A 17,174-nucleotide genomic window follows, 5' to 3' on the forward strand; every position below is an offset into this window, starting at 1 on the left:
TTAAAAACATTAAACTAAATGCTTTCTACGAACAAATTCTGGTTAATTTTGGGTCCCCAATCATACACTGTGGAATAATGGTTGTCAAATTCAAATGAAGTATTTGTGTGTCCCACAGTTCTCGCCGGTATTTTATAATAATATCCACCTAGCAACTAACAAGTGAATCTAAAAGGTCAACTATGTTACAAGCTCCTTACGAGTATAGTATTACTGCTCAGTAAGAAATGGAAATATTTATAAAGTAATGCTTTACGATGTGCTTAATTTTAATTGACATTGGTGAATTTGACTGTGACATAAATAGAGATGGTCGCTTACATTGGCGCCAGAGACTGAGGGGTGTGGTGCAGTGGTCGACATGTTGGACTCGGATTTTGAGAGGACGATGGTTTAAATCCAAGTCCACCAATTCAGACTTATTTTTTCTGTGATTTCCCTAAATTGTTTTGGCCAAATGGCAGGGCAGTTCATTTGAAATGGCAAAGTCAGTTTCCTTCCTCATCCTTGAAACAATCCGAGCTTGTGCTCCATCTATAATGATATCATTATCGATGAGACGTTAAACCCCAATCTTTCCACTTCAGGGGGCACAGGGTACATAGCACGACAACTGCAACGTTAGAGGATGTCACAGGGGAAATTTTTAGCTTGTCCTCCAGGACTGACAATTGTCAGGCATGCAGGACTCACATCAGTCAGCTTCTCAGAGATGGTCCTCTTCAGATGTGGTACATGCTTGTAGCAAGGAGCATGACATTAAATTAAGGCTGTTGTAGCACAACAAAATGGGTAGAAGAAAGATGACATTAAAAACACAGTAAACATTTGTGATCTTGTCTTATATTGCAGAATACATTTAAATATAAGTGCAATTACTGTTGTTAATCAATTAATTGTCAGTTCTGACAGCCAACAACAGCACTAATATAAGTACAATTACTGCTGTTAATCAATTAATTGTCAGTTCTGACAGCCAACAACAGCACTAATATAAGTACAATTACTGTTGTTAATCAATTAATTGTCTGTTCTGACAGACAACAACAGCACTTCATCAGCAATTACCATGGTACAAATCTGGTGTTGCTGAGGGTGGCAGGAATATGAAACAGAGAACAGTCAACACAAAGTATTCCAAATGGTGCCGACTTTTAATGATCAGTACATGGGGCCAGTGGCCAACTCATCGCAGTTTTCTTATAGGCGGTTTACTGGTGTCTCATAGTGTGCTAATTTATGTAGGTTACCAACTAATAATAAGTTAAGTATGTATGTGACCTCTGGTACCACCCCACACACCCCACATTGTCAGTATTGGCTCTTCAGCAAAAATGTTTGATGGCCACTGCTGTAGGACACACAGGCTCACCCTGAACTCTGACAAAATTTTGGAGGTTGTTCAGGGATAATTTATCTTATTTATCTTTGTGTCTGTACGATACTGAAATTAGTTCCACAACAGTACAAATGTCAACAGTAGGTGCTGTACATACTGTATGGAAACATACCTATTCCATTCGCTCACAATACTTGCCACTTAATAAGGGGCTACCACCCCCCCCCCCCCCCCCATAGACACACACACACGCACACGCACACACACACACACACACACACACACACACACACACACACACACACACACACACACACAGAGAGAGAGAGAGAGAGAGACCCAAAAAGAACTGTTTTTTTTTTTTTTTTAAAAAAAGCTATATATTTTCAAATTGTTTATAAAACAACCTTATCCCCTTCAAAATACTCTCCATTACAAATACTAAATTTGCCACATTGGTGCTTCCACTGTTCAAAACGTTTTTGTAGCCACCTTTAGAAATGGCTGACAACTACTCCCTCGTTTTTTCTTGACTTCTTCAGTGTTGTCAAACTGATGTCCTTTCACGCTCCTTTTCATGCACGAAAATAACAAAAAGCTGCACAGAGCAAGGTCAGACAAGTGAAGCACGAAGGGCAGCAGAAGCGTGCCATTTTTAGCCAAAAACTAACAGAGATGGCTGTGTGTGCAGGTGCGTTGTTGTGGTGGAAGAACCAGTCTCCTGTATGCCACAAATTGGGTCGTTTTTGGTGAACACTGCTGTTTTTTAATCTTCTTACAACTTCCAAATATAAGATCTGAGTGATGGTCTGACAGGGTGAACAAAGTTCATGAATTTTTTCAATATTTTTGTCAATTCGGGCAGTTAATGGACATTCAGAATGATTTGTGTAAGTAGTTGGAACAAAGCATCATCTATAAGAAGGGTAGTAGAAGGGATCCACAAAACTACTGTCCAATATCCTTGACAATGCTTTGTTGTATAAGGCTACCAGGAAGTAACAGATGTTTCGGTCTATCACATTGGTGGTTGGGGCTGCAGCTGCCATCTTGGTGCTATAACATTCCTACACTCACTATGCATTCAGCAGTGGTAGCATGTGGTCTGTGTCTGTGCTACTCTACTTTCTGTGACATGGTAAAATGTGCAGTCTGTGATTAGGTTTTTGTTGGCAAAAAATTGTAGATCAACTCAAATTTTCACAACCTTTGTGATGTGTATGGAAAAGGAGCAGTGAGGGAAAGCTGAGTGAGAAAACAGTGCATTGATTTTAAAAATGGTCATACCAATGTTCACAATGAGGACTGATGGAACTGGTGTTGAAAATCAGCGATAAAATTCGTGAAAATTGTAGTTTCATGATTTAAGAACTTTTGCATCATTATTCCCAAATTTCGCGGAGTTTGATGTATGAAAGGGTGGTGGAGAAGCTTAATTATCACAAATTTTGTCTAAGTAGGTTCACAAAATCCTAACAGAAGGAAAAAAAAACAGAAGTGGCTGCAGCACTGACCTTCCTCGAAGATTACGAGAAAAATTGCAACAAAGTTACCGATCGTATCATAACTGGGGATGAGACTTGGGTGAAGGTATGTCAGTTGTGAAACAAAAAGGCAGTTGATGAAATGGGGACACACAATGTCTCCTGCCAGCAAGGAAGATCATGGCTACTGTGTTTTGGGACTCTAAGGGAGTGATTCTCATTGATTTCCTTGAATGTGACGCAACAGTTAACTTAGATAGATATTGTCAAACATTGACAAAGTTAAGGCAGGCAAAAAAAAAAGCATCAAGGAAAACTAAGCACAAAAATTTTGTTTTTTCATGACAATGCATGTCCAATCATACCTAAGGGCTGCTATGGGATTTTGGGTAGGAGGTGTTTGATCATCCATCATACAGCACAGATCTGAATCATCCACCGTACAGCCAGATTTGGCACTGAGCGGCTACCACTTCTTCCCAGCAATGAAGACACGGATCACTACATAACATTTTTATACTGACGCCAAACTGCATGCCAGTATAAACTAGTGGTTCCAATCACAGTTGGCAGATTTCTGCAGAGATGATATAGAAAAACTTGTGCCAAGCTATAAAAAGTGCCTCAATTTGAATCGAGATTATGTAGAAAAATAGCTTAAGAATGTACCTTTGAAATGCACATAACAAAATTTGGTTTTCCTATAGTGTTAATTTTTTACTTCAGAATGTCTGTTACATTCTGGATAGCCCTTGTAGATTACATTACATAAAGCATACATCTCATTAGCAAATTCAATGAAGGAAGGTTGATTTAAGTCAGGGTCTTAGACTAATAGTTTACATTCTACTTCATGTAGATATACTTGAAAAGAACCAAAAAGACAAATCAAACTTACCAACAGCTTTAAAATTGCTTTAAATTTGAACACAGAGACTGCGAACACATAATGTTCTGAAATACAGTAATTTGAATGAATGGCCACCACAGATGAGTCATATCCATTAGTATCTTCTTTGGAACAATAAAAAGTACACACTCTAATAGCATAAGCTGGTGAGTAAAATCGCAAGTCCCCACACCTGAAGAGCTCTCACAGAGTAAGTGGCACAATATTCTGAATGTCCACAAGACATTATCATAAACAGAATGATTTGGCCTGCCACTCGAGCATGCTGTGGTATAGAGCCATAAAACATTAAACACTTAGGCTTACGTCTCCAGCTTTTTAAACTTGCAGAGGGGCTCAAAAAATCCATCCGTAGGTCTGGAAGAACCGTCCAGTGTCAGGGTCTGCAGCTCTGGACACCCCTCAGAAATGGTGAGCAAAGTATCGTCCGGCATCAGCCGATAATCGGACAGTGTCAAGTCTCGTACTCCTGCCAAACCGCCATCTCTGAAACACAACACAAGTTAAACCTTGTAAAGGTACATTTTGATAAATTATTAAATACAAGTGTTTATGACAAATGGAAATGTTAAGGACATAGTAACAAGTACAACATAACACACAGAAGTTATAACTATGGGGTAGCAATATGCAGATCGCGATAGTATCTTGTACACAAGGTATAAAAGAGCAGTGCACTGGTGGGGCTGTCATTTGTACTCAGGTGATTCATGTTAAAAAGTTTCAGACATGATTATGGCTGCGTAACGGGAACTAACAGACTTCGAACAAGTAATGTTATTTGGAGCTAGACACCTGAGACATTTCATTTCAGAAATCATTAGGGAATTCAATAGCTCAAGATTCACAGAGCCAAAGCATGCAAAGAATACCAAATTTCATGCATTATCTCTCACCATTGACAAAGCATTGGTCAAAGGCATTTACTTAGCAATGGAGAGTAGCTGCACTTTTGTACATGTCAGTGCTAACAGACAAGCAACACTGTGTGAAATAACCACAGAAATCAATGTAAGACATCTGAGGAATGTATCCATTATGACAATGTGGTGAAATTTGGCATTAGTGGGCTATAGTAGCAGACGACTGACACGAGTTCCTTTGCTAATACCACAACATCACCTGCAACACCTCTCTTGGGCTCGTGATCACAGCAGTTAGACCCTAGATGACTGAAGACTGAGGCCTGGTTAGATAAGTCGCAATTTCATTTAATATGAACTCACAGTAGGATTCGAGTGTGGTGCAGACCCCACGAGTCCGTGGACGCAGGTAGTCAACAAGGCATTGTGCAAGCTGGTGGTGGTTCCATAATGGTGTAGACCGTGTTTACATGGAATGGATTTGGTCCTTTGACCCTGCTGAACTGATCACTGAGTGAAAATGGTTGTGTTTGGCTACTTGGAGACCATTTGCAGCCATTCAACAATGACATTTTTTGATTGACAATGCTCCTCGCCATCTGGCCACAATTGTTCACAATTGGTTTGAAGAACATCATGGACAGTTCAAACAAACGATCTGGCCACCCAGATTGCCCAACATAAATCTTATCGAACATTTAGGGGTCATAATCGAGAAGTCAGTTCTTGCATAAAATTTGTGCACCAGAAACACTTTCACAATTATGGATGGTTGTAGAGGCAATATTTCTGCAGAGGATTTCCAGTGACTTGTTGAGTCCATACCACGTTGAGCTGCTGTACTATGCTGGGTAAAAGGAAGTCCGACGCGATGTTAGGAGGCATCCCATGACTTCTGACACCTCAGTGTATTTTTGAAAAACCAACAACTTAATGGAAGTTCATTTCATACATAAGAATTAGTTCATTGTCATGTTCATAAATACTGTTAAAAGAGTTTGTGATATTGTAATCAAGTACACTGAGAGTCACAGAACCAGTAAAGGCTGGTTGCTAAAGCTGAGACAGTAAATGAAGGCTGGACATTTCTCTAAACGATGATGAAGATTACTTACAATACTCCAGCATAACTTTGGTCAAAATTTTGGGGGATTTTTATTGTTGTAAATGTGATGGTAGCAGAAAGTGCTTCTAGTTTGTCACAGTTAAGAGTTGCTGAGAAGAAGACTTACTCTTATTTGCACTGGTAAGAGGTCATAAGTGTGTCATTTCCCTTAAATAGTTTCTGTCTGGGAACATCAAAAACTGCTCTCCTACTGTCAGAAATTTACAACATTTTTGCTGAATTGTAAGTTTCATAATGATTTTATTTTAGTGTTAAGGTAGATCAGTTAGTGCCACTTAGAATAAGTATACTGCCAAAAAAAAAACAAAATTGTCCACCTGGAAAGATGATATCCAATGACAGCATATCATTTTTGATTGTTAGCTGCAACAAGCAGAAGACATGCTTTGTTGATGCTGCACATTTTTGCAATTTTGAGGTCCATACCCTCTGTCACGCATTCAACTTCCATGCCTTCCGACATCAGACAAAAGGTTTTTATTTAGATCCAATCCAGATAACAATAGCTGTAAGAAACCAAGAAATATCAGTGTAAGAGCAAAAGAAATGCCTCCCACAGGCGAGAGTATTAAAATCCTAATGCTAAACTATCGAACCATTCACAACAAAGTGCCATAGTTTGAAGCACTCATGAAAAGCAGTGAATCTCAGAAAATACTAGGTACAGACAGCTGGTTGAAACCTGAAATTAATTGCAGTGAGATTTTTGGGGATAATTTAAGTGCATATTGAAAGGGTAGGCAAACGGGAAATGGAGGTGGTGTATTTGTTGCAGTAGACGAGAAACTCAAATCCACCATGGTAGAAACTGAAGCTGCATGCGAGATTGTTTGGGCAAGACTCAGTATTAGGGATGGACATAAAATGATAATTGCATCCTTCTATTGCCCACCAGACTCATCTCGTTGAGTAACTGTAAACTTTAGAGAAAATCTCAGTTCACTTGCATGTTAGTTAGCCAATCAAACTGTAATCATTGGTGGAGACTTTATCATCCAACACGTAATAGGAAAAATTGCAGTTTTGTTAGTGGTGGGCGTGATAAGACATCCCGTGAAACATTACTAACTGCCTTCTCTGAAAACTACTTAGAACAGATAGTTAGGAATCCCACTCATGATGGAAATACATTGGATTTAATGGCAACAAACAGACCTGACCTTTTTGAGGACATCCACAACAAAACTGGTATCAGTGACCATGATGCAGTTGTAGCAACAATGATTACCAAAGTTCAAAGTGCAACTAAAACAAACAGAAAGATATACGAGGGCTATTCAGAAAGTAGGGAATGTTTCCGTCTGACACCGTTAGGCACGCGCTGATTGCATATATTTTGGTATGTGCGTGCATGGCAGCTCGGTCGGCATCCATCCGTGACAGCGGGAACATCTCTGTGCATCTAGTTTCTTCAATATTCGAATTTGATATGTGCGCTGCAATTGAAAATCCTGCCAGTTGTGAGATGCGATCTGTGATACGGTTTTTGTTGGCAAAAAACCTAAAACCTATAGAAATTTATTGTGAACTGTGCAAAGTGTACGTAAATAACATAAAGAGTGAATTTTCCATCCAGAAATGGTGCATTTGGTTTAAAAATGGTCGAACCAGTGTTCATGATGAAGAGAAGAGTTGACGCCCGAGCATTGTGACTGACGATCTTGTTGCTAAAGTTGATGAACCAATTCATGAAAACTGTCGCTTCACAATAACAGAGCTTTTGCTTTCTTTTCCACAAGTTTCAAGGATTTTGTTGTTTTAAATTGTCACTCAAAAGCTAGGCTACCACAAATCTTGTGCACAATGGGTGCTCAAAATGCCTACAGAGCACCATAAAGAACAGCCAATGGGGGCAACGTTGATATTTCCGGATGCCTACCACAAACATGGTGATTCATTATGGGATCAAATCGTGTCTGGTGATGAGACTTGGGTGAAACATGTCATTTGTGAGACAAAATTACAGTCCATGGAGTGGGGACACACAAGGTCCCCCCCCCCCCCCCCCCCAAAATCCAAGAAAATGCTGCAACCCTTGTCAGTGAGGAAGTTGATGGCGACATTGTTTTGGGATAGGCAAGGTCTGCTTCTTATTGATTTTCTCGAACGTGGAGCAACCATAAATTCTGCCCGGTGCTATCAAACATTGCACAGCCTTAGAAGAGCAGTTCAAAACAAGTGCCAAGGAAAGCTGACGTCAAAAATTTTCTTTTGCACAATTCATTCAAATGGGAAATTTTCCCTCATCTGCCCTACAGACCCTACCTTGCACAAGTGACTTCTGCTTGTTTCCCATAATGAAGAACTGGCTTGCAACACAGCGCTTTGATGACGAGGAACTTCATGTGGGTGTGACTCACTGGCTGAAGTCTCAGGTGGCAGAATTTTACGACAAAGGTCATTTGAAGCTTGTCCACCGCTACAATAACTGCCTCAATGTGTTTGGTGACTACATCAAAAAGTAGTATGTCAGTCACTCTTTTAAATGTATATATTAAAATGTATTTCTTATGCTTAGTATTTTTTTTAATCCCAAAATGTTCCATACTTTCTGAATAGCCCTCGTATATGTTCAGTAAACTAGATAAAAAAATCAGTAGTGCCACATCTCAATGACGAACTTGAAACTTTCAGCACAGGGCAGGAGCATGTAGAGGAACTATGGCTCAAATTTTAAAAAAATAGCTGACAATGCACTGGATAGATATGTACCCAGTAGAACAGTTCATAATAGGATAGGACCTCCATGGTATACAGTAACTGTAACTGTAAGGAAACAGAGATCACTGCATAATAGGTGTAAAGCAAAGCTCAGGTATATAAATAGAGAGATGCTGAATGAAACATTTTTGGCTGTCAAGAGAGCAAGGTGTGATGCCTTCAGTGGCTACTGTAGCAGAATACTATCATACTATCATGCGATCTTTCACAGAACCTAAAGAAACTCTTGTCATATATAAAGGCTGTTTGTGGCACCAATGTTAGTGCCCAGTCCCTAGTGAATGAGGCAGGGACTGAAATTGAAAGTAACAAAGAAAAGGCTGAAAAGCTCAACTATGTTTGCAAATGTTCTTTTACAAAGGAAAACCCAGTGTGAATACATCAACAAATTACTCTGCCAGGGATATGACTTTCTCAAGTCAAGCCCTGAAATGATATCATCCCTTGACAATATTCTCCCCACACCACCCAGAGTTGCCTTCCGTCGCCCCCTAACCTCTGTAACATGCTTGTGAAACCCTACAATATTCCCAGACCACCTTCTCTACCCAGCAATTCCTACCCCTGTAACTGACCCCACTGCAAAACCTGCCCCATGCATCCCCCCACAACCACCTATTCCAGCCCCGCTACTGGTAAATCATACACAAGTTAAGGCAGGGCCACATGTGAAACAACACACGTCATTTATCAACTGATATGCCTGCACTGCACAGCCTTTTACATCGGTATGACGACAACTAAACTGGCTGAGCGCATGAATGGGCACAGACAAACTGTCCGCCTAGGAGATGTCCAATACCCAGTAGCAGAGCATGCTGTCCAGCATAATTCTAGGGACCTAGGAACCTGCTACACAGTACGTGCCATTTGGCGGAACTGTGGAGATGGGAACTTGCACTCCAACACATCCTTTCATCCCGCCATCCCCTTGGACTGAACCTACGTTAACCAACCTCACACCCATTTACTCTTCACTCTTCTCCTCTTTCCCTTTCCTCTTTAGCCATTCACGCATCTTTTCATCCTACATAGTTGTGTTTATCTTTAACTATATACCTCTTTACTTCTGTATGCATCCTCTTTGGTTTGAAGCTGGCACAGTACTTACAGTAGAATATCTTTGGCTTCCCTCTGAAACCCATGCCTCCATCTTTTCTACCCTCCCTGTTTACCTTTACCCTGTTGCTTCATAACCTGGGTTGTGAGTAACTGAATCCACTTTCCCTTCTTCCCCTTTTTTCCCCTCTCTCCTCCCTGACAAAGGAACAAAGTTTTGAAAGCTAGGATACATAAATTTTCTGTTCTATTTTGTGTATCTATCGGCTGTACTGAGCTGAGATAAGTAATAGCCATCCCCTCTATCTCTTTGTTAGCATTTGTTTCATATCTTTATATGAGATTTTCCATTTATCATTAAAATGTAAGTACAGTTGTTTGTTAGTAGGTTTAATGTGTATGGAAGTGTGTAACTGATCTCATCCTCGCCCTCATTGAAGGCCACGTGTCATATACCAACTGTTATGTAAACACTGTTCAGCCTTTTACATTGGCATGAGTGCCACCAAGTTATCAGTCAGGATGAATGGGCATAGGCAGAGGGTGTATACAGGCAACACATCCAGTAGCAGAACATGCTGTACAACATGACGGTCATGACTTCGGTGCTTGTTTCACCACACATGCCATCTGGATTCTTCCCCTTGACACCAGTTTCTCAGAACTCCGCAGGTGGGAAGTAGCACCACAACATGTCCTTCGTTCTCACCACCCACCTGATCGTAATTTACATTAATTCCTCCATCTCAGAATTTCTTCACAGTAACTACTCCTTTCTTCACTCCATTTTAGTTTTCTACATCTTTCATTTTCTGACTTGTCTATTTTTCACCGTCCACCTCCCACCTCTATTACATACAATGCACTCAGTTTTTTGCTCTTATTAACTCGTGCACGATCTTTTAGTAGTAATGTCTGTCTTGCATATTACCCTGTCTTTCACCTTCAGTTTTCAAATCTCATCCAGTGCAGTCCCCAACAATCAGCCATTCCTTTGCATGCCATCCGGTAAGTCTCCCCTAACCTGGGGTTCTGGGTGACTTTTCTAAACTGTACCCCTTTCCCTAAGCCTCTCCAGTCCTTATCCTTCACCACTCTTCCCTCCACTTCAACTCTTCTGCCAGAAGAAGGAGCTACTGGCTCCAAAAACTTGTAAAAGTTAATCCCTTTTGTGTGTTCCCCTGCCACCATTTGGGGAGTAGATTCTTTCATCTATCCATTCACATTGTATTATCAGTAATTTATTATTTTTGTTGCTACTTAAAAATTTGAAATATTGAATTATTTTCACAGATAAACCTGAAGATGGCAAACACACCAAAATAGGTCTATAACAATAAACAATACAATCAAACACAGCAGCATCTTTGGTCACACAACGTAAAATTCTACCTTCATTCATAATAACAATGGAGTGCAATTTACAATTTGAACTACAACTACTTACCTGAATGCTAGTGAAAATTCAGGAGGAGGACTCCTCATAATGCCCCTGAATAGAAGTGTGTGCAGCTTGCGAAATTTGCACAGTGTGGTGAAAGCATCTGCTCCAGCCACTTCCCTGAGACGGTAACGAGTAAGACTCAGGTACTCCAAGGTGCCGGCACATACAGCCAACAGGGGAACAATACTCCTGTGAAACAGTTATTTCTGTAATAGGTAACTTTTACACACACACACACACACACACACACACACACACACACACACACACACACACACACACAATAGACACAAGCAGACCAAAATGAAAAAAAAGTAATTTGGAGGGCAGAGCTTTAGTAGTACCACATTTTGCCGTTAGGAGCATACAGAGGAAACATTTCAGAGTCATTAGGCTGAGTGACGTCACTGAAGGAGGTCAGGACTAGTTTCAGAAAAGTTTATAGTGACAACTGTTTTGTGTGATTGTCGTTTTTGTCATGGCCAATTTTCACAAACGGCATACAGCGGTGAAGTTCTGCTTTTTGCTTGGACAAAGAGGAACAGAAACACTTCAAAAGATAAAAATGGTGTACAAGGATGATGCTACAGGAAAACTCGAGTGTTTGAGTATTTTCTCATATCAAAAAACTTGAAATGTCAGCTGATGACAAGCCTCATTCTGCTCAGTCTTCCATAGTCTTTTGAAAAAATTGCAGAACTTTCAGAGGCAACTTGTAGTTTAGTGCAGCGAATTGCAACAGAGGATTTGAGAATGAAAAGGGTGGCTGCCAAATTCATGCCATGACTGTTGACTGCTGAACAAAAACAAGGTTGTGTGAAATCATGCTGTGTTTTGAAATAAGAGCCCTGAAATGATCCAAACTTTTTCTTTTTTTTTTCAAAAATTATCACAGGTGATGAGACTTGGTGCTATGCATACAATCCTAAATCCAAGCAGCAATCAGGCCAGTGGAATAGTTCAAGTTCACCTCACCTCAGGAAAGCTCATCAGGTGGAATCAGACATTAAGACAATGTTGATTTGTAAATTATAGATTGCAGTGATCAGTCGTCCTTTTTAAATTTTATTGTGCAGATCTAGATTTTGGCTAGAAGCTATCCATTCTCAATGCACTATTATTTTCGCTAAATGCATATAACTCCCTGTTGGTCGGGCTTCATCCACAGTTTATTGAATGACCCCTGTTCCTCACCCCCCATACTCACCTGACCTTGCCCCATGTAACTTTTTTTTGTTTCCTAGAATGAAAAGAGACATGAAAGCGTTTTGCTGGTGTTGCTGTGGCAAAGAAAAAAGCGACAGAGGTGCAGTCAATGAACTGTGGATGAAGCCCGACCAACAGGAAATTACATGCATTGAGCGAAAATAATAGTGCATTGAGAATAGCTAGCTTCTAGCCAAAAGCTAGATCTCCACATTAATATTTAAAAAGGATGACTGATCGCTGCAATCTATAATTTACAAGTCAATATAACAGTCGCTGAGTGCAACAGCTTTCTGAATGGAAGGTAACCTGATCAATGTTGATTTATTTTTTCAATATGAGAGGAGTCATCCTTTCAGAGTTTGTTCCACAGTCTGACAGTCAACCAGACTTTCTACTTTGCAGTTTTTAAAAGATTGCACAACATTGTGCGCTGGAAGTGGCCCGATCTGTGGAAGTTGAATGACTTGTTTTTCCATCATGACAATGCAACTGCTCACAAAGCCCTGTCTGTATGACAGTCCATGAGCAAAAATGGCATGACCCCTGTTCCTCACCCCTTATCCTCACTTGACCTTGCCCCGTGTAACTGTTTTTTGTTTCCGAGAATGAAAAGAAACATGAAAGTATTTTGCTGGTGTTGCTGTGGCAAAGAAAAAAGTGACAGAGGTGCAGTCAGGCATCACAAAGGATGAATTTAAACAATGTTTTGAAAAAAGGAATAAAAGGTAAGACAAGTATATAAGTGCAAGTAGGGAGTAATTTGAAGGTTTCGCTTAAAATGTGAATAAACAAATTTTAAAAAAATAGCTTCGGTTTCTTTTGGGTACCGTCTGATATGTATCACCCCAAGGAGCTTGGAAACAAGACTACTTTATTTACTCAAATCCAAGCCGCACTCGAATCTAAGCCACATCTGAAAAATGAGACTTGAAATGAAGAAAAAAAATTTTTCCCGAATCTAAGCCGCACCTGAAATTTGAGACTCGAAATTCAAGGGGAGACAAAAGTTTTAGGCCGCACCTCCAAATCGAAACAAAGTTGGTCCATTGTAATATGAGACACAATTTAGGTCGAATGAATTATGATACAGCTACAGTAGTTTGGTTCGAGTCATAAGCTTAGCAGTTAAGCTTTACCAGGTAGCCATTGCTATGCGTCAAGTGCTCCGTCCGTGTTTATACGGGTACCTTTCCTTTTTCGCGTACTTCGTCTGGTTTGAATTGATTGCTTACTTTTCTTTGACCTGATAAGTGCCGTTCTCTTTGTTACAGGTGTTTACATCACTCTAAGCTGAAAATGCGTTATTATACTGTGTCATGCATTGTTTGTCGCATTCTGATAATGAGTGTTTACGACCTGTCGCAACTCGCGGCATGGCTTGCTTTTGTGCACGCTACCGCCAATTACAATTAAAAAAAAAAGAGAGAGAGAGAGGAAAAGCCTCATTAGCGAAACAATGGCAAGAGACTGCTATTTGTTGTTACTTACACTACTGATTTCTTTGATAATGATCAACAAGAACCAAATAATATACAGTGTATGATAGAAGATGTTCTGAACGAGAGTTTAGTGAAAATTTTTCTCCGTTTGAAAATCTTTGCAGACACCTCTTTAGTACATTACACTCAGCACTGAAATTAGAGCCATCTTCGATTTAAAAATCTAGTCAATTGCCGTCCTTCATTTCTGACTGTATCACTATTAGGCATAAGAATAATACGAATATAAACATGACACGATATGTATATTCTTCCGCGTTTGCTGTTGTCTCACTCTAGTTTTGTAGTTTATTAGGCAGACAGGATTTAAATGAGTTAGCAGCAGACATGAAAGAATACACAGCAAAATGTTTATATTCGTATTACTCTTATGGTGGAGAGAATACTGCATGTGATTCACAATTCATAAAAGTTCCTGTAAGGAACCATCTCTTCTCACAGGTAGGAAAAAATTCAGAACATAGAGTTGGCCATCCCAAACAGTCTTGCCAGTCGGATTTTCGAAGTACATTGAAATGCTGCTACATTCAAAGATGGAGAATAAGGAATTTGTATTTACTTCATTGGATAATGTATGAAAATGCAGTGGTCAAATCTCGAGGCAGAGAAGAAAAGCTCGTCTTCCACTTTTTTTTTTGCGTCAGTATTTATCTTTGTTCCTGTGTAGCGCTACATATATTCGACGGCAGAAGTTAATTGTGGCGACACCTACCAACAGTTTTCAGAACTTCCGCTTACTTTGCACTTGATTCTAAGCCACAGACGGTTTTTTGGATTACAAAAACTGGAAAAAAAGTGCGGCTTAGATTCGAGTAAATACGGTAGATCAATTATGGCATGCAGAGAGACAATTACACAGTCATTCTTCTCATACTCCATGTGGTACAATAGAAAGTACCTTCTACTAAGTTCTTCACATGATTTGCAGCGTACTGTTGTAGATGGGTATAGTGAGACATAAGTGAACAACGAGATTTTTAAAGAAACAGCATAAGGTCACACCGAGAAAGGGTGGAAAAGGAATTTGGCACGTACTTTACAAAGAAACCATTTCCGTATTTTCCTGGAGCAGTTTAGGGAACCCACAGAAAATATAAGAATTTGACAACCCATGCCCTTGAATACAAGTGTAGTGTCTTGCCCCCACACAAAATCATTCAGTACAATGCGGCGCATGATTCATGTTGGCACATGCTGGCACATACGGTACAACAGAAATTTATTTTCTTACCGTTACAAATGTTGTATTCACACTTTTAAAATGCTCATTAAAGTGGTAAAATAACATTTTAAGAAGTCTAAATTTGAAAAACACTCCCCAGAAGGTCACAATACTAGAACCTCTTTTTTTACAAATTAAGCACTGGTGCAATATATGGTCTATTGGGTTTAATGAGAGAACAACAACTGCACATCTTTATAACTAGCACCTAACCATCGCTAGTGGCAAATTACTTGAAGAAAAAAGTTGATTAAAGAATCTTAAATAATACTTTCATTCGAAAATATTATACGAACCACTACCCAAAACCTCTTCAATATGAAAAGATACAGATTAGCCAACCTACAATAAAAATGTGAACCACAGCATCTTCCATCACTTCATGGTGTAACAATTTCATATTTAAGGGTGAATAGCAAATAATCTGTCATGATAAATAAATCCACTCCAGTTATACTTGACACATCATTTATTTCGATAAAATAATATGCATGATCCAGGTTTTAGGTTGTAAATCCCACCTTCAGCCACTAAAAAAAAAAACAGAAAACTAAGAGGGATTCTTCATAAAATTAGTTAACATTAATAGGGCCCATACAAATGTAAACATCAGGTCATACCTTCGTTGTGTATGAGAAAGCCGTACCAGTCTTGTAAAAAAATCCAGCAAATTTATCAAGTAGAATGCGAGATCCCGTGGGGGTGAGGTATGAAAAGGTTCTCTGAGTCAACCAGTACCACATCAGGGACACAGGACCTAACCAAAAAAACCATGCATATAACAGCAAATAAGCACACTTTTCCAGTGGAATGTAACCTAAAAACCAACTGCAAATTATTGGACATATGGCATGGGCTTCATAAATTAAAATGAAGGCATAAAAGCTGTAAAATGTCAATTTGTGAACCTCACAAGTAGTTTACCATTTAAGTGCCCAGCCTGCCACATGTCGTGGATGCCCAGCAAGATCGGTCAACAGATTGCCACATGAACCACAATGAGACATGTGAGTACACATATACGTTAGAGAGTGCCCACCACCAGAGCTAATACCGAGAAATCCATCCAAGAAATCATAGCTAATACCATGGCCACACCCCAATGTTTTCTCCCAAGTGCCACCTGTTACTAATAGAGCTAAAATCATGTTACTTATGCATTTCAGTAGCTAAGACAGGCATGAGCAAACAATAAAAGGGAGATATGCAATGTATAATGCAATTGTCAATAAATAAAAATGTATAACCAAACTGACAAGAAATAAAATTAACAAAACTGTAGTACAAAATATAAAATTAATAGAACCATAGTATAAAATACACTGATGGAAAAAAAAACACACACACACCACCAGGAAGGAGCTGTGTGGCACAAACGAAAGTTGGTAGGTGTGTTTCTACATCTGAAAGATCATGGTGGGGTTGGATTGTTTGGGGAAGGAGACCAGACAGCGAGGTCATCGGTCTCATCGGATTAGGAAAGGACGGGGAAGGAAGTCAGCTGTGCCCTTTCAAAGGAACCATCCCGGCATTTGCCTGGATCGATTTAGGGAAATCACGGAAAACCTAAATCAGGATGGCCAGACGTGGGATTGAACCGTCGTCCTCCCGAATGCGAGTCCAGTGTGCTAGCCATTGCGCCACCTCACTCAGTGAAAGATCATATCTATTGGAATTTCACACTAGTTGCACAAGAGTGGTGCTTAGAATGCCCCATGAGGATGCAAATCAGGTTTGCTTTAAATACACACCGTAACAGTCATGAGCATTAGTTACCTTAGAGATTCAATATGGTGATCTGATGTTATTCAAGAATGCCTTAACGTGACAAAGACACCATTATCAACCAACCTCACTGAGTTTGAACAAGGTCGTATAATAGGTCTACAAGAAGCTGGATGTTATTTCTACGATACTGCACAAACACTTGGCAATGTAGCCATCGCACACAATTGCCAACAGCAGTGGTAATGAGAATCTATGGTTAGAAGAACACTGGGTTCCAGGTGGTCACATGCCACTACCAAGAGGAAAGACCATTGTGGTCGGCATATGGCTCTGGCGTGTCGTCCTGCATCAGCAGCAGCAATTTGAGCAGGTTTATGAAACAGTCGCAATGACCTATTACAAATCAGTTACTTCAAGGACTGTTCTGAGCCAGATGCCCTGTAGCCTGCATTCCACTGATCCCAAATGACCGCCATTTGTAACTTCACTGGTGTCAAGCAAGAGCTCCTTGGAGGGCCCCCCAGAGATGTGGTCTGTTATGTTTTCTGATGGAAGCCACTCTGCCATGGT

General features: G+C 39.9%; 1 protein-coding gene across 1 annotated transcript in view; it reads right to left on the reverse strand.

Annotated features, from left to right (window-relative positions):
• LOC126428256 (uncharacterized) overlaps positions 1 to 11,036 on the reverse strand; it is a 42,791-nt gene extending 31,755 nt beyond the window's left edge. The window contains exons 1-2 of the mRNA XM_050090169.1: positions 10,950 to 11,036; positions 4,040 to 4,219 (exon numbers count right to left, since the gene is read on the reverse strand). Of these exons, the coding sequence (XP_049946126.1) occupies positions 4,040 to 4,219; positions 10,950 to 10,987 (218 nt within the window). The 5' untranslated portion in view covers positions 10,988 to 11,036. The remainder of the gene's footprint in view (positions 1 to 4,039; positions 4,220 to 10,949) is intronic.
• Positions 11,037 to 17,174: the final 6,138 nt, after the last annotated feature.

The sequence above is a fragment of the Schistocerca serialis genome, chromosome 12, assembly GCF_023864345.2.
Source record: "Schistocerca serialis cubense isolate TAMUIC-IGC-003099 chromosome 12, iqSchSeri2.2, whole genome shotgun sequence".
NCBI classification, from domain to species: domain Eukaryota; kingdom Metazoa; phylum Arthropoda; class Insecta; order Orthoptera; family Acrididae; genus Schistocerca; species Schistocerca serialis.